General features: G+C 45.0%; 1 protein-coding gene across 1 annotated transcript; it reads right to left on the bottom strand.

The window, feature by feature from the left end:
* Positions 1 to 523: 523 nt before the first annotated feature.
* On the bottom strand, positions 524 to 18,411 carry LOC122805583 (calmodulin-1). Its single transcript, XM_044075809.1, has 6 exons — positions 18,100 to 18,411; positions 16,113 to 16,143; positions 5,431 to 5,574; positions 3,765 to 3,871; positions 2,669 to 2,804; positions 524 to 2,266 (listed from the first exon to the last, which is right to left on the bottom strand). Exons 1-6 carry the CDS (start codon positions 18,100 to 18,102, stop codon positions 2,238 to 2,240), a joined length of 450 nt encoding a protein of 149 aa, XP_043931744.1. The 5' UTR covers positions 18,103 to 18,411; the 3' UTR covers positions 524 to 2,237.
* Positions 18,412 to 18,628: the final 217 nt, after the last annotated feature.

Here is an 18,628-nt window from a genome sequence, read left to right as displayed (position 1 = left end):
TGTTTTGAGAAGTCTTTCCTACTACCACCAGATCCAAGGCCTTCCTTTCAATACACCTCAGAGTCAAGACCCAATGTACAGAGAAATATAGCCACAGCCAGTTCCACTTCCAGGGAAAAAAAGAACTGAATAAAATAGTAGGCCAAGCAAAATAAGCCATGAATCCAAGAAATGGTGTCTTCATTGCGACTGTCTCAGCTTCCATAAGTTTAGTCTGTTCAGCCATTAGCATCTTGAACATGCTGTTCCATCAAGCCATTAGAGCAAGACTGCATTACAGGATGTTCCCCCCAGTGTAGTATCTTACATCAACACAATGTTCTATATGTCAGAGGCCAGAAACGAAGATAAAGCGAATACCTAAAATTACTTCCTAACCCCCTACATTAGAGGGCTGCTGAATGTTACAACTGATTAAGAGTTAACATTTTACTAATACCATATACTTCATGCAGATACATACAAAAAAAAAAAACAGATCCATACCCAAAGCCTAATCCTGAAAATGATAAGTACACATGTGTTACAAACACAAGTAGAATTTATTGAAAAAAATCTGGAATGGAACTGAAGCACCTCCAGAAACCAATGTGGACTGGAGTTAAGCAAAGAAACAAAAATTCACAATCGCAAAAAAATCTAAAGCAATAATTACAGAAAGGCAACTGTGTATAGTTATATGCAAGTCTGCTGTAATAAAAACAGTCCAATATATAATTTACATTTGCTCAATGAACATTGTTGTTAAAGCATTCTGCAGGGATAGAAACTGGGGACTGTACTGCAAAAGTGCAAACATCCATACTCTGAACAGCAGCAGGCACTGCAAACTTGAGCATAATCTAGATACAGTCCAATGGATGTTACCACCACACAAATGAAGTTTTCACCAAGTGAATCCAAGGCCTTCAGTGCAAGATCTTTTTCAACAGTCTGCAGACTGATCCAAATTTATGGCATCTGGTTTCCTGGAGGAGTCTGTCATGGAGACGAAACATACCCTTTTATTCAAGACCCAGTAGTAAACATGGAATGACATCACACGCATGCAGCTATTTGTGCCAGAAGAAGTTTATTGGAATGTTATAATCTAGAAGTCTTTCTTCCATCTAAAGAAAACTGTTAAGGGCACTCTTGATGCAAGCAGACATTCCACTGGCACTGCATGTACTCCTGATAATTCAAATCCAGCTAAAACAGGAAAAACATTTTATAAATCCTTACTCTATGTACAAAACTCACCTTTAAATTTACCAATTAAAGAGGACTGAACTGCATTTATCTAGAACCAGCCTTTCTTGCATGACTTAAGACTAATGAATAGACTCCCAATACAAGAGCAGCTGGCCTGTAGCGACAGGCCACATGTAACCAATAACTGCTGAATGCCAGTTACAAATTCTATATAGGGCTTCAAAGTGGAAAATTCAAGATAACAAGGCTAGTCAGGTGGTCACCCACACCTTTTCACTTGTACCATTTCCCATTACAAAGCCCTCTAAATGTTAGCATAGAGAACTGTTCAGATGTGCCTTTCACCGAACAGCTTCTTGGAGGAATTTGATGATTTGAGTACATTTTCCCCATGTTGCAGTCCTCACAAGTTGCAATGTTAATGGGGGTGCAGTGATGTGGCACTAGACAAGTATTGCTGCACCAATTACATTTCAGACAAGAAATTTTAATGTCTTACTATACCTAGTCTTTCAGGCTAGTATAGCTATAGACTAAGCATTTAAGACCATTGCTGTACACCATACCTGAACAGTTCAGCAGTTCTACCCACCATCTTCAATACATTTAAGTGGAGATTTCACACCATAAATTTACACTACTGAAGCATCAACTCCTCAACCCAAAATAAGCCAACTGCCATCTTTGAGACCACTACTGTCACTGCAGAAACTTAGTATTGCTCTTTCCCCCACAAGTGTCCAACTTCAGTTCTATCCCTGCACTGCAAACACTCTCTAGACAAATGTTCTCACAAGGTTAATTCTTCATAGCAAGGGAAGCATGCACTCTCTTGTGCTATCTTCTGAGGTTTACAGCCAAAACACTGGTGATGTCATGCTCAGGGAACTTGTTGTAGAAAGCTAAACTCTACACAGGCCAAGTAAACAGGACACATCTGTAGTCCATTGTGGAGAAACAAAGGGGGGGGGGGGAAGAGAAAATGGGTGGCTGATCAAAGGCAGACAGTCATTTCTTTACAAGAAAGATTCCTCACAGGTCTTCTACTTTGCAGTCATCATCTGTACAAATTCTGGAAAAGAAAAAAAACAAGTTGTTCAGAGTGTTGTACTGAACTTCAGCTCAGCAGAGACTTCCCCAGTAAATAGAATTATACCCCATCCTCAGGTTTAGACTCCACTACATTCTATAAAATTTACTACACCTGGTATTATTGGACAAGTTACTTTAGGAGACACAGAACTTGCTGCCAAAAATCCTTAGAGACAGCCCTTACATACAGCTGATGGATCAACTATATTTCACTTTGTCAATTGCTAGCAGATTTGAGGGGGGTGCAGTGCAGACCAATTGAAAAAACTGTCAATACAATCAGTGGGAACAGTAACAATATGACTGTAGTTACAGCAACCCACTGTGGTTCAGGTTAAGCTAGACAGTTTACCATAGAAAGCCTTTCATAATGACAACTTACCTTCATAATTCACTTGTCCATCTCCATCTATATCTGCTTCTCTGATCATTTCGTCTACCTCCTCATCTGTAAGCTTTTCACCAAGATTTGTCATGACGTGACGTAGTTCTGCAGCACTGATGTATCCATTACCATCCTACGGGGGAGGAAGGTAAACATTTTAGACTCAGACTGGTCAATAACTGCACAGCAAGACTACACAAAGATACAAGTGTATTTGTGCCTCTGCAGTGGTAGCTGTAGCTGAACTCTATACCGTCAATGCAAACATGTCAGCCCTCCTTACAGTGCCAGATGTAAATGCAACACCTAAAAGTGGAGGTAGAAGCCATAGTTTCTGAAGAAAGTGGTTGAACAATAACCCACTCCTTGACAGAATCAAGGTGTACAGTAACCAGAATAGCTCCTGAAGCCTCAAAAAAAGATTGAAACTTGGATCCAAAATTTCCACATGCCCCATGTAAAGTATTTCTATTAGAGAGCCTAACATGGCCATAAAAGCACCAAGGTAGCATCAAGCACAATGCATTTCCAGCTTAAGCCTTCCAAGAATCTAATCTGCAGAAACAGGACCCCCCTGCACCCTCTTGCCAGTGTCTTCTTATGCTTTGGTTCCATCCCAGCCATGCAGAAAAGATGTCCTCCCAGTGGAGGTGGCCTCTTGGTACAGCACTGCGACTCCACAATCCTGGTTGCTATACAGACTTGTTCCCCTGCAGATGGTTCAAATTGTTACCATACCTCTCAAATCTCAAAAATCTGGACAAACCCATAAATAATGGGGGGGGGGGTACAAAGGCCCCAAAACAGGGACAAATTCTTAAACTAAGAATTTGCATTGGCATGAACTTTAGTGCACAGACTTGTCCTCAATTTGATTTGCCAGAACAAACTATTTTACAAGAAAGGGAGGCAAAAATCTGGACAGTTCAGAGGCATGATTGATACTTATGGTAGAGGGGTACTACCACCCACTAATAGTAGTCTACCTTCAGACTTAAATGGTTTCACCAATCTGCACTCCAAACAGGAAACCTCAGCAGCCACTGCTAGATCAAAAGTTCCAATTACAGTAAAATTTTAAAGCAAATCCAACCTTGTCAAAGACCCTGAATGCCTCTCTTATTTCCTCTTCGCTGTCTGTATCCTTCATTTTTCTTGCCATCATAGTTAGGAATTCAGGAAAATCAATTGTTCCATTACCTGTTGATGAAAAATATATTACTACATCAGTGGAACCACAAATTTCGCTAGATTTTCTGCTAGACTAGAACTTCAAAAGCATCATACAAATTATGAAAAGTAGTGGAAGTGAGTTTCAGGCAACATGGCATAAAGATCCACCCAAAACAAGAAAGCTATTCAAGCTGTACTACCATGGCAGTTTTGCATACTTACTCCCAAAGTGGGAGTCAGAACTTGGAAGCTTCATGCTTCAGAGGGGATTCATTCATATGAAAGTTGTATCCGATGAGGCACCATGGCCTTCACAGCCACCAGGAAATGTGGCAAAAGGTCTTCAGTTTTATCCTTGCTGTTCTAGCTTGCCAGCAACAGTAGCAGTAAGTTGAGGGCCAGGCAACAGGGGTCAAGACACTCAACCATTAGGAGTGATGGTGCAGGCTGCATGAATAGCTGCATTACTGGGGACTGCATCCACTAAGAATTGAAATCTGCAAAAATAATGTCCATTCACCCTCCTTTTTTGCTAACCACCCATGGCAACTGGCACCCTTGCTGCACCTCCTGTCAAGTGCAGTCAAGTATCAACTGAGAAATGCAGAGCCTCTTTCCTGCCAAGTGCAGGAAAGTATCAAATCTTATGTTTGTTGCCTACATACAGGGGCAACAAAATTGGGGTCTAGCCATACCATTCATCTGCAGAGATAATGGCCTTTTTCTTAAGATGGAAGTCACCAATACTTCAGCTGGCCCCATTTGAACATTCCCATTTTCAGTTTATCCCCTTTAATTGTGGACTTTTTAAAGCTGTTTAAAGCTGTTAGTACACCCTCACCAGCATTAAGGACACATCTTGCATTACTGCTTTAAGACGTTACAGAATTTCACAGCATGGTTTTTATAAGTAGAAAGAATGTTATTTGGTATTCAAATTATGCTAATATGCCCAGATTTTACAAAACAAGTTGATAGAACAGGTTTTAGCATGAATTTAGGGTATCAAGTAATCTAATTTTTCCAAATTTGCCAATGACATGCTAGAATACCACAATGTTGAGAAACAGACCAAAATATGAAGCAAAGATCTTGACTTCCTGTGAAGCTGTATAGTTGAGGTAACCTACATTAGGATGAAGTTCCAGATTAGTGGCAGAAAATGCTGTCAAGAGCTCTTAACTAGCCAAGCAAAAGCAGACTCACCAAGTTCTGAGAACTGCAAACACTAGTCTGAAGCCATTTGGAAGGGTCTTGCTGGGAAACCGTAAGAATCAAAGATAAATGGCATCCAAGTTTAAGTTCACAAAAATCACCCAAGAGCATATCCTTACTGGTTCACTCTGCAAGAGGACCATGAACCAAAAGCATGATACACTTAAATGTTGTGCCCCATACTGCTGGTACAGTTTACCAAACACTTAGACTTATGCTCCACCATCCTAACTATAGGGCAAAGGCCATCAACCTCAGTCTGAATTTTCCTACCCACAAACAGTAGATGGCCAAATTTTAATGAATTTGGTGCTACACCATTTTCTGTGTCTGAAGTTAATGGAATACCATCTTATTTTAAAAAGACTTACCATCTGCATCAACTTCATTGATCATATCCTGCAATTCTGCCTCTGTGGGGTTCTGTCCTAATGACCTCATCACTGTTCCCAATTCCTTTGTGGTAATTGTACCATCTCCATCTTTGTCAAAGAGAGAAAAAGCCTCTTTGAATTCTAAGAGGGAAGAAAAAAAAATTAGTCAAAAATTCTGCTCAACCTCCAAGGCTTTCTATAAAACTGCAAACAAAGTTGAAGTCAAGTCTGCTTACAAGTTAAGACTTCTACATATATATCATAATGCCCACTAAGCTGAAATGTCACCATCTAAAAGCCAGTGTTTGCTCACAGTATGCCTCAGACTTTCACATTACTGAGAAACATTCCAACATGCCCTGCAACTGTCAGGAACATCTTATGCGCAACGTTTACCACTTTTGCTGCAATTATGCACTCATAAAAGGTGGGTCCTACAAGACAGATTTTACTCCAGTGCAACTATGCTTTAGTAAACTATATTTATAAAGAAATATTTCTATTTGCAATTGAATTTGTTGCTTTCCTGACTGTACTGCATATTTATGGTGCTGTACATAATTAGAATTGAGTCATGTTAACTGGACAGCTGCTCAGCTTACTTTATACCTCACTCAGCATAGTTCCACTGAACTAGTAAAGTTTTTAGAATAAGAAAGCCCACTTAACCACAGTTACAACAAATCTTTGTATCTTGAAGTTGAGTCACAGCACAAGCTTACAATACCAGACCCAGCAGTTTTATTCGGGGGGGGGGGGGTGTGTGTGTCAACTGTTCAGTCCCAGAAGACAGAAAGCTATGGGCCATCAGATACTAAAGCAGACTCTTACATGCCCCCCCCCCCCAAAGTTCACCAATCCCACATACTACTAGAATACAAATAAAGCCAAATGTTTTAGCTACCAAAGCATGCAGTTACAAGTGCAGCCCAATCTGAGCAAACCACTTGAGTGTTGCATAGTGTAACAAATTAGAAACAGTTAAAAAAATTGGTCCAGTTAGCACTGAAGCTGCAGTACACCATTCAGTAAAAATAGTCTTCATTATGCAGTGCCCAAAGTTCATCTGGGTAGGTGGACTGATCCAAGAACTCTAGAAACTACCAGAGCTGAATAGGCATAAGATAAGAGCATTGCACAGAACTAAGATTAACTATTGCAAACACCCACAAAGACAGTCAACTTCCTTAACACATGGAAGCCAATTACTACTACAGAGGCCCAATACAAAAGGGACCACGTGCAGTTAATTTCTACTGCTACACTGGGTAGCTTAGAGATCTTAAAAATATACCCACTTTCAAACTTGCAATTCCATTAATGAACAACCCAATCTACAAGTCTGGCCACAAGCTTAAAGACATTGCCTCAAGAAATAAGTGTTGGGAGTCGAAACACCTTATTACAAAATTAGGAAGACAGTCGATTTAAGGATATTAAAAACTTGCTAGTCAGTATAGAATTAAACACCTTGAAGCTTAAAGCCAGGAATGCACTAGACAGGACCAGTAATATCTGCTATTAAGTGTGCCCCAACTCCAAGCCACAAAACAGGCATTTGCAGATATCCAATATCAGCACAGACCATCCCACTAACTCCCTCTGAAGTTAGAAGTCAATGTACTACAAATTGTCAATAGCTGATTAAGTTACAGGTCCTTAACTTGGAAAATGCCTTTCAAATCAGGAGACAAAACATTAATTATTTTAAATGAGGCACTCAAGCCATTAACACTGTCAAGCCAGACATAAAGGCTTCCCTAATTTACAATTAAGACAGCTGGTGAAAGAAATTAGAAGTTATGTACTCACCATAACGTTCCATCTGAGTAGGTGTATTCATTTGTCTGCAACCTGTGGGTTATGGATCCGATATCGGATCCGAACCGGCATAGTTTTCCAGCTATGGATCCAAGCTCTCAGCTCCTCCCCTCACCCATAATGCCCTACTCTACCCTCATGACCTCAGATCGAGTTTGCCAAAGCAACAATACCCTCAAAAGGGTAACAAGTAATATGCAGGAAACTGAAAGGCCAGGGGGATAGGAGGGCGGGATGGTTGCAGACAAATGAATACACCTACTCAGATGGAACGTTATGGTGAGTACATAACTTCTAAATCTGAAGTAGGATATTCATTTGTCTGCAACCTGTGGGACAGAGTCCCCAGCTACCTGAATCTTGGGCGTCCATCATGGAAGGATATTCCGTAGCACCGAGCCAAAGGATGCTCTACCCTAGATGCAAGATCCAACTTATAGTGAGAAATAAATGTATGAGATGAAGCCCACGTGGCTGCTGCACAAATATCATCTAGAGGAATCCTAGCCTTGAAGGCTGCCGAGGTAGATACTGACCGGGTTGAATGGGCATGAACACCCTCCGGTGCGGGCCTTCCTGACGCTTGATAAGCCAATAAAATGCACTGTGAAATCCAGCGGGACAGAGAAACTTTAGAAATTGGCTTGCCCAAATTGAATTTTGCAAAGGAAATAAACAGCTGGTCGGATTGCCTATGACCAGCTGTCCTGTTGAGATAAAATCTTAGTTGCCTGTGAACATCTAGTGAGTGTAGCCTATATTCACCTTTGTTTTCATACTTAGGGAAGAAAACAGGGAGGTTAATGGACTGATTGATGTTTGCTTCAGAAGCGATTTTAGGAAGGAAGGACGGGTTGGTCCTGAGGGAGACACGGTCCGGATAAAACCAAGTAAGGAGGTTTAGCTGATAAAGCTTGAAGTTCAGAAACTCTCTTGGCTGATGTAATGGCTACCATAAAGGCGGTCTTGTAAGACAAGAATTTGAGATCCACTGTAGCCGTGGGCTCGAAAGGGGGAGCGGTCAAGGCCTGTAGGACCAAAGAAAGGTCCCAAGGAGGAACTGCTTGCTTTATAGGGGGCCTGAGAAGGAAAGTACCTTTAAGAAAAGTTTTGCACAATTTGGCTGACATAAGAGGATTAGACTCTTGACCAATGTGATAGTGAGAAATAGCCGCCAGTTGAACTTTGACTGTGGAACTGCTGGCACCATCATTAAAGAGAGAGGTTAGAAAATCAAGCACTACAGGGAGAGGAACCGTGAAGGGATCTAGGCCTTGCCGCTCCGCCCACACAGAGAAACGTTTCCATTTGCTTCGGTAAACCTTTCTAGTGGATGGTTTATGAGCCGCCACTAAAATAGCCTTTACCGGAGAAGAAATACCGGGAGTCCTTATCAAGAGTGGAACTGGAGCAGCCAAGCGGTCAGCTTCAGGTTGTCCAGGTTCGGAGGAGGAATGCAGGAAGGATGGGATATCAGATCCGGAATGGGATCCAGAATCCAAGGAGGATTCACCGAGTGAGACCTTAGGAAGGGGAACCAGATCTGTCGAGGCCAGAATGGAGCAATGAGAATCATCTTGCAACCCACCCGAGAGGCTTTCTGAAGGACTTGCAGCATCAGAGGCAAGGGTGGATAGGCATACAGAAGACCGGGTGGCCAAGCATGCACCAGAGCGTCTCTTGGGGTACCTCCGGGAGGAGGTATTAGAGCGAAAAAACTGTCGCACTTGGTGTTTGAGGGAGAAGCAAAAAGATCGCATGAAGGGGTTCCCCACCGTGCGAATATGCGTTCCGCTACTTGACAATTGAGAGACCACTCGTAAGGGGTCAGAATGGTGCGACTGAGCTTGTCCGCTAGGATGTTGGACCGACCCGGAATGTGCGTTGCTATGAGAAAGTGATTGGTGGAGGTTGCCCATTCCCAAACTCTCATGGCCTCTCGACAAAGAGGGTAAGACCTTGTTCCCCCTTGCTTGTTGATGTACCAGACAACAGACATATTGTCCGATTGAATCGCAATTGTTCCCAAGGGAAGAAAGTCCTGAAGTGCTAGCAACGCTAAGAGCACTGCTCTCATCTCTAGAACATTGATATGCAGTACGGTCTCTGAATCGTTCCACGTGCCTTGGACTGTCCGGCCCGCAAAGTGCCCCCCCCACCCGAGGCGGGAGGCGTCCGTGGTCACCGTGGCGAGAGGGGAGAAGCACAAAATGGGCGACCCTCGTGGAGATCCGGGGAGTGGAGCCACCACAAGAGGGACCGCTTGCAAGCCTTGCTGATCGCTATGGGATGATGCATGGGGAGAGCAAGGTATGACCACTGAACTAAGAGCGTCCACTGTAGAATGCGCATATTGAGCCTGGCAAGAGGAAGAAGTGCTATCGACGAAGCCATGGACCCTAGAGCCCTCAGGACCAACTCCGCTGGAACAGAACATGAATGGAGAATGGCCCGCACCTGGAGTTGCAGATTTAGAACTCTGTCCGCAGTGAGGAAGGCTCGTAAACTCCTTGTGTCTAGTCTGGCCCCTATGAAATCTAAGAGCTGAGTGGGTGCCAGGTTGGACTTGTTTGTATTTATTGTGATGCCCAGAAATGGAGCAAGATGGAGAAAGGAGTCTCGCGCCGAGAGAAGTAGATGCCTTGTTGGGGCGGTAAGGAGCCAGTCGTCCAGGTAGGGAAAGACCTGCACCCCTGAAGCCTCAGGTGGGCCGCTACCACTGCTAGTACTTTGGTAAACACCCTGGGGCTGTGGTGAGACCAAAGGGAAGGACCCGGAACTGGTAGTGACTGGCTCCCAGCCGGAAGCGGAGAAACCTCCTGGAGCGTCTGTCCATTAGGATGTGGTAGTACGCGTCCTTGAGATCTATCGAGCACATCCAGTGGCCTTCTCCCAGAAGGGGGAGAATAGATTGTAGAGTGACCATTCGGAATTTTTCTTTGGGGACTGCCAGGTTCAAGAGAGAGAGGTCTAGGATTGGTCTTAGTTCCCCCGTCTTTTTTGGTACTACAGAGAACCTGGAGTAGAACCCTGATCCGATCTGGTCTGGGGGAACGGGCTGGATGGCTCTTTTCTCTAGCAGATGGCCAATTTCTGCCAAAGCGGCCTCCCTTTGACCGGGTGGTACGTCTGGGAGGGACTTCAACTTTGGAAGGTGAAGGAAAGGAATGCGATATCCCCTGGATATGATTTGGAGAACCCAGCGGTCCGATGTTATGGACTCCCATGCCGCTAGGTGCCCCGAAAAACATCCCCCGACTGCCTCCAGAGTAGAGCAGCCGGGCAACCCCTCAGGGTTGCTGCGCGGGCCGTTCAGAGAAAGGTTCCCTGGACCCGAAGTTTCTGGGAGCCCCTCTGCCTCTAGGGCGGCGTCCTCCCTGTCCTCCTCTGCCACGGAAGGACTGGTTGTCCGGAGCAGGCTGGGACTGCTGCGACTTCCGGAACCACATCTTCTTCTGACCCTTTTGGTTCCTAGAATAGGGCCTCTGGGGTGCAGAGAAGCGGATTCCGACGGCAGACAGCGTCTTCCCGTCCTTCTCGCTCTGGGTCAACGTCTCGCGAACGGTCTTGCCAAACAGAGCAGAACCATCAAAGGGGGCGTTCGCAAACGACGCCTTGAAGGGCTCAGAAAAATCGCAGTGGCGGAGCCAGGCCTGACGTCTAGTGACCAGTCCTGTCCCCGCAGCTCTAGCGGCGCCCTCCGTAGCATGGGAGAGTAGCCGCATAGAAGTATTTGTGACTGACCTAAGAGTGGCCATTTTGGTGGAGTGCAGAGCTCTGTCCTCCTCCGAAATGGACTCAGGGGGGGATGCAGCGTACTCCTTAATAAGGTCTCGCTGCATCCGAACAACATGTGCCAAATAGTTCAGCGCCCTTACCGAGAAGGTCGCCGAACTGAACATCCGCTTCCCCAAGCGGTCCATCATCCGAGACTCCTTGCTCGGTGGGTGGACTGAGGGACTCTGAGCCAGTTCCCTCTTTGTGGCCGCCGCCATCAACATGGCATCTACGGGAGGCCCCTTACTCCAATGGGTCCTGTCAGAAGGCGGGCTAAGGATTCTATCAGGTCTTTTGGGAATTGGCTCCACGGTGTCCGGTTCCTTCCACGCCCTGGTGGTAATAAGGTCCACCAGGGGGTCGGCAGGGGGGACACCCAAGAGGTAGACGGGCCCGTTTCGAATGCCTCCAAGAACACGGACTCGTCCGAGGAAGACTTGGGGGCAGACCACCCCCCCCTAATACGGAGCATTTCCATGATGTCTCCGAAGGAGACATCCTCGGGGTGACCGTGGGGAGCCTTCCCTTCCTCCAAGTCCGTGTCTTCAGTGAGAGACTCAGGGAGTCAATGTGCCTCCTTTTGCGTATGCTTGCGAGGAGCCTCCTCTGGGGGCTGTCAGAGGAGTCCTCGCAGCAGCAATTTGCTCCATGGGAGCAACTTGGGGCATAAAACGGGCTGTCCCAGGGGCCGGATGGTGGAAGCCTGGCCCAGTGCAGAGGGAGCGGACGGAGCCGAAGCAAGTGCCGGGGTCCGGAGACCTCAACAGAGCCCTCTCCACTACATCAAAAGCCGAAGGAGCCGACCTCGACCAAAGGATCCGACAATCGGCTCCCCTCGGATCCGAAGAGTGGATCGGAGCCGGCGCCAAGCACTCGGATCCGAAGGGACAGTGCGCTCCGACACAGACGGCGCCGAAGGAGCACTGATCCCCCCGGATCCGAAGCTCGGATCCAGGCTCCGAGAGATCGGGTCCGACGCACTCGAGGGCATGGTCGGATCCGGTACCAGGTACTATCGGCTCCGGCCCCCCCCCGGCTCCGAAGCTGCTCGGCTCCAGTTGCTCCGAACCCGGGAAGCGGGTCGGAGAAGGAGCAATAGGCTTAAAGAAGGGTGTTGAGCTCCCCCCCGGAGGGGGGGGAGGCAAGAGCACTCCCATCTGCATCTGGGCCTGGATGAACCTTCTCATCATCCGGTCCAGATCAGCATCCGAAAGGCTATGGGTAGATCTCGACGAGGCTACCGAGGTAGGCCTGGAATGCCTCCTCGATAGCCTCGACGGAGATCGGGTCTCCTCCTCCTCAGGACCCGGTGAGAAGCACACAGGTGACCGGAGCCGAGAAGGAGGAGACCGCACCAACAAGGAAGCCGGGAGAAGCCCGCTTGGCTGGCGGGCCGAAACAGAGGTCTCGGCCCGCCGCTTGTGCTTCTCCCTCCGGTCCTTTTAGATGCATCCCTCTCCTGTCCTGAAGCGGGAGTTTGAGTCCCAGGAGCAGGAGGGGTGCCACAGGGGAACAACTGCAGCCGCAGGAGTCCCCGAAGGAGCGGAGGTCGGAGCCGAGTCCGGCGGTAAAAGACCCGCCAAGACCAGCTTGGACCTCCGCTCCTTCAGTGCCCTGGGGTTGAACCCTGCACAAATGGAACAACCAGATGTGAGGTGTTCAACCCCAAGACACTTAACACACCGAGTGTGGCCATCAGCCGGTGAGAGCTTATGGCCACACTCGGAGCATTTAGAAAATATTGACTTAGGCTGTTCAGCCATAGTCACTAAAGTTAACCAAAAGTTACAGAAAGTAACTTAAAACAATAAAGAAGCACACAGGCCTCACACACACTCTACGTACCAGCGAGGGGAGGGAATAAAATTTACTACTGAAAAATTAAATTAAACTAAAAACAGTCAATAATAATAGGAAACCTACAACTTTCACACAAAAAAAGTTAAAGGCAAAAATTCTCTATTTTTAAACAAGAAATATCCACTTAGCTGAGAGCTATGAAATCCACATCTAGTTACCAGCGCGGCAAACAAGATCTGAGGTCATGAGGGTAGAGTAGGGCATTATGGGTGAGGGGAGGAGCTGAGAGCTTGGATCCATAGCTGGAAAACTATGCCGGTTCGGATCCGATATCGGATCCATAACCCACAGGTTGCAGACAAATGAATATCCTACTTCAGATCCAGCATTAGAAAGCTATGCTCTTCATTTTGTCTATAGCCACATTACTATTAGCCAGTTATACACAAGGGCAACCTAGAATGGACTGCTCAGAGCAGCACAGATGAAACAAGTTGTGCACTTTCTGTGGTTTCTGCCCAGGTACTGGAACCATTCCTGCCACCTTCTCCAGCTAGAGATTTGCCCTTCTAGCACACATGCAAATAAAACTTGCCTTTCTAGTGCAAGTCCCTTGGGTTGTGGGCCCTCAATTTGGAGGGAGGACCGGTTCTAGTGTCCAGAGAAATCCTATTCTCAAGCATTAACTTTCCCATTTCTCAGGTACTGACCAGAGACTGAAGCCACAGAAGAATCTCCACCCAAAGTTGCCTACTCCAGTAAAACTGGTGAATGGTCACTACAGGACACACTCATCCTAAAAATAGACAAAGTAGCTTCTGTAATAATTTTAAAATGGAAGGCTTCAGAAAAAAAGTTAAGGTAGTTTTGAGCCCTGAGGGCATTAAAACCTTAAATAGTTGCTGTGGTGTAGACAGGGCCTTGCAGGCTTTCAGTTAGGAGAGCCAAAGATAGTGGGATCTTCGGAACAGAATGCTCCTCCTGTCACCAAGAAAGGGACAGGCTACTCCATGCTAGCGCAAGGGCTCTGTGTAACCAACCTAAACCTACAGTCAAAAGGAATGGAGCTACTGCTGCTGAAGCAATCAGCAGAAGACAAATGAGATCCAAGCCTAACATACCAGTTGGAGAACATCCCTTTACTACTGCTGTCAAAGCCAGGCCTGCAGGAACAGAAGCAGGGATGGCATGTGGAATCTTCCCATAGCAAAACTGAGGAAATTGATACTGCAGTGTTCTACTCCCAACATAGTTGGGACTAGCAAAATGTGTGTGACTTTATTGAAGCTGTCGAGGTTGATCTGGGGAAACCAGTCTTTGTATGGCAGACTCTGCAAAGACAGTCTTACTCTTTTCTGGCTTTAGTGCAGGGGGCATGACCGGTGCCCAAGTCCACTAGTATACCCAACTACAAAATTCCTTCTCTGCACCAAGTTTTGGCACTAAAATCCTTAACAGGTGGCAGTTGCAAGAAAATCTCAACACCTAGCAAATGTGTGGTAAAACTGACTGCAGAATTTAAAATAAAAGCTTCAAGTACTCTCTCCTTATCCAAGATGCTTGTCCATACACAATCTGCTTACTAGAAGCACCATAATCTGCCCTACTGCAGGCATTCCAGCATGCGTTTGAGTAAGAGCAGTTAAAGTTGGTGCCATCAGGCACTGGATGCAACAGTTCAGCGTCCCAACAAGACTTGAGAAATTGCATTCACAATAAAGTCCTATCAGCTGCAGAGATCATCTCTTGCAGAAGTTTGACAACTATGTTTTTACCACCCAAGACCCTCATGAGGTATTTTAATTAAGCTATAGTTTTGCCTGTTGCAGCTCACACAGAGCAACACTATACAGTACTAGTCACTATGTTCTCTCAAATCCAATTACCTTACTGCTACTGGCCAGACACTAGCTTAACTGACATGGACACTATTCTAGAGAAATGTCTTGATACAAGCCAGCTAGTCTTGAGACTAACAGGGGTCCAGAGATGTTAAGGAAAGACCTTTGCACTCCTCAAATTAAACAGTGTTCCATCGAATAGGATATAAACTGAGGTTGGTCATTTAATTCCTTAAAAAGGGTGGTGCTCACCCACCTCTAAAGCTACAAAAGGGATCATTGCAAGTAGACAGCAACACTCCCAAGTTTATGCTATTAACAATTACTCAAGCAATGCTGAATGGCACTGAAATTACCTTGACATCTTGGGTGCCAATGCCAGACTGCTGGAACATAGTCCAAGAACACCAAGCACCCCCCACCAAAATGCACACTACTGAAACAGTGAGGCTACAAAACACAAAATGTCAAAGAAAACAAGTTATGAAGCTAAACCCACACGTTATAGGCATCTACAGGGAATGAAAGGCCTCAATTCTACACTGGATTACAAAGTGTAGAAAGCTTCCATTTACAACTGAAGTCTATAAACACGCATTTAAGCAACCCTATCAAAAAGCTTGGTGGTGGACACCTTCAATGAGACAAGATAAGAGGAACCTTATATTTACTACCCATGACAACCAAAAGCCATGCCACAGTGCAAAACACTAAAATATGGCAAAAAAAAACCCCCAATGAGCTTAAAACTGATTGGGGGGGTGAATAACCAGACATCAAGTGGAACTATTTGAAAATTGTTTGGCAAGATACCTACAAGGGCATGGTGAGTGGAACAAAGGAGCAGACCTTCAGCTTCCTTTTTGTTGTGTCTTTCGGCTTTTCCCGGTTAGGGGTCACCGCAGCGGAACTCCGGACCGCTAATTGGTAGTTGATTTTTACGTGCCGAGTTACCAGCCCTGACGCACAACCTTCAAAGGTACGCCCATTCACGCATGTCTCCACGCAGAAGACGCTCTAGCTGAGAAGCGAACCGGACAGCGTCTTACTGTGAGGCGACAACGCTTCGTCTCAAATCAGAATGCACAAAGAAACTAAAAAAAAGTTACGGCAGAGACCACTTACGAGAGAGAAAAGGGAGAAGATACAAAACCTAAGGTTGGGTAAGTGTAGTAATGCTTCCAAATCCCATAAAAAAATTGACACAAGTCTGAACACGTTTAAAGATAGTGGACCCCAAGAAAATAGTCACAGCTTCAACAGAATTCATTAATTTAAGTCTCTTGGTTTTCAAAAAACCTCACAAATCTGGCCATTTACTTGCATAAAGTCTAATATTCAATGTAAGAAAACATCAGGAAACAATCCTAGAATACCAATATTTGCATCGGCTGCCTTTTGCAAAGACAAGTACAATTAAAGCACTAAAGCAGAACTCACCTGCTATCTGTTCTTCTGTTAGCTGATCGGCCTACAGAAAGCAAAAAAAAAGTGTTTATATATCGTTCTGTAGCAACAAGTTACTCCTTTCAACCAAGTCACATCTGTAGACCATTTGCTTTCAGTATTTAGTATATAGTCACATATGTAGGCTAATTGCTTCCAGTATATAGTACCAATCATGCAACTCAATTGGGGGGGCAGTGGTGTTAACTTCAAAACTCCAAACCAACTCCAATTTTTTTTACACCACCTTCAAGTGTAAATGGCGAAATTACACTAGTTCTCCAAGTACACAGTTTTATTCATGGTACCAAGGTTATACAGCAGAGCTGGAAGCACAGGTAGCACACTTGCCTTGTGCGCCAGAAAACTTGGCAGGATGCGAGGTAAACTTTACAGGACGACTGAATTGCCGACACTGCAGTGCAGGAGTAGGGAGGTGTATTCCTGGACAAAACCATATTTGAAATAGATTGGAGCTACCATGACACTCTATTAAGGGAAGTTTTCTGCTGGTCGGGCCAATTTCCCCTTATACCAAGGATATCACCTCTCGTCTCCCCCGAGGGAAACGACCATCTTATGGTCTCAGTAATCGCTTGCCTAGTATGTTTCCAAGTGATGGGGCGAAACTGCTAGGAAATGCGTATCGGGAGGAACGACAGTGCAAATTGCTGCTGCAAAGTGCGGCAAGACATGTCCATATTTAGAAACAAAGCCTTAAAGCCACCTAGTATAAAAAATACTTTCATTTGAGTTACTTTCCAATCAGCATGGCACACTATCCTACATCAGTAGATATAAACTTTACGAAACCACAATATACTTGTTTTCGTCAGACTACTTTTGCATTCAACCTCAGAAGGGCATGCATTACACAAATCGTATACTAGACCCCCATTACACGTACATTTTGAACTAAAAATTGCTTCGCAGAGAACTCCCACAAGCCTAGACAGTATTCATATCGACTTGGGAAAATTATGCCAAAACATTCGACAAGCGCTGCGGGATCTTTATTATAACATCCACTAGAGCCAACAGATTCGGGCAGACATGGCCTCGGTCATTTCAGCACCCTACTCCATTTGAGAAATCATTAAGGCAAAACAAACGCTCGGTAAGGATACTAAACCTACGGTCATCTCAGCTTTCAGCACAGGCAAGTAGACTACCTGTTGAGCCACTGACCACACGCATAGCTTAAAGACTGTCTACACTAAACTCAAATCCTATTTTTTTTTGGGGGGGGGGGTAAAGAAATCGTGACAAACGCAAGACGCACACAACCCTTCATTTCCCTAAAAACAATGTACTACTGCACCAGATTTCCCTTGGTATATCCCGACATGACCGGCCAACAGGAGTTTCAAAGTTACTTGCAGTAAAGTAAAATCATGTTGAGAAACACGTGATTAACTTCCAGAAACATCAAACCACCCCACGCTTTTACAGTTATTTTACACCAGAAATAACGGTACTAAACAAGTCTGAACCCTACCTAATCTCATTAATAGCGCATAAGATAAAAACTCCTGGGAGTGGAGCTTTTTAGTGGTAAAGGGATGTAATTCGCACAGCAAACATTAATTAACAAAAAAGGCGCGCCCTCTCACAAGCGGGCCTTACGCCACAAGACAAGATAGCCATTACAACTTACTATATATTAAGCCTTTAGTCTGCGGGGAAAATTGATCACAACCAAATAGAGTACTACTGCCAAAACAAGCACTACCTTGCTGAAAAAGCCATTTACTTTTCTTCCAACATAATATATCTTCCTATTCCCCAAATAGGAGATATTAGATAGTACACATTCCACATTCCACCAATAAAAAGCACTAAACGTTTACCACAAAGCTTTAAACCCACGATATACACGTAGTCCACAATCAAAACTCACTTGATGCAAAGTTAAACATTGGAAAGCATAAAGACAACGGAACAGGCTCATACGCCCTTTCCACTTATAAAACAAACTCACCATTTCTCAGTTTAAGACAACTGCGTTTTCAAAGAAATTTTGCTAAATTACTCCAACCCTGCTGTGCACACGCCTCTATTATCCTCTCGCCAAGGACCGTTATTCCCGTTTTCGAACCGCTTAACAATGTATATCCTTCCGCTTAATGTTAAGAAAGCATAAAAATATGTGCTGCTATATTATACAAATATAATAGCAAATAGTTCCTGTTCCCTGTAGTTAACCATATAGTCAGCTAATGAACACGTTCCACGAAAAGCCACTATCTTTGCACTCTTAGCCTTAACAAACACTATCGCAATACACCAAAATGCAGCTTCTGAAATACGTTTAAATACAGAGTGGATGGGATGGCTGTTGCAGAGTAGGCTGACCCAGGAAGTACGTCCTTATTGGCTGCTCACCACCTGCAATGCGTCAGTGAGGTCTTGATGGGTGGGGCTTTCCCCTGCGGAGAGAATAATTTCTGCCGTCCTAAATTATACTGCTTATAAGTATTTCTTTTTCAAAGACCCGGTTGCAGGTATAC

The sequence above is a fragment of the Protopterus annectens genome, chromosome 6.part1 (assembly GCF_019279795.1).
Source record: "Protopterus annectens isolate FY-2018-M chromosome 6.part1, PAN1.0, whole genome shotgun sequence".
Taxonomy (NCBI): domain Eukaryota; kingdom Metazoa; phylum Chordata; order Ceratodontiformes; family Protopteridae; genus Protopterus; species Protopterus annectens.
Note: the sequence above shows the minus strand (reverse complement) of the source record. Positions and strands in the feature narration are given on the sequence as shown.

Coding starts and splice junctions, on each gene's coding strand:
- LOC122805583 (XM_044075809.1), bottom strand. Junction 3,872..5,430: donor CAATGAAGTTGATGCAGATG/GTAAGTCTTTTT, acceptor TTTCATCAACAG/GTAATGGAACAATTGATTTT. Junction 2,267..2,668: donor TGGACAAGTGAATTATGAAG/GTAAGTTGTCAT, acceptor TTTCTTTTCCAG/AATTTGTACAGATGATGACT.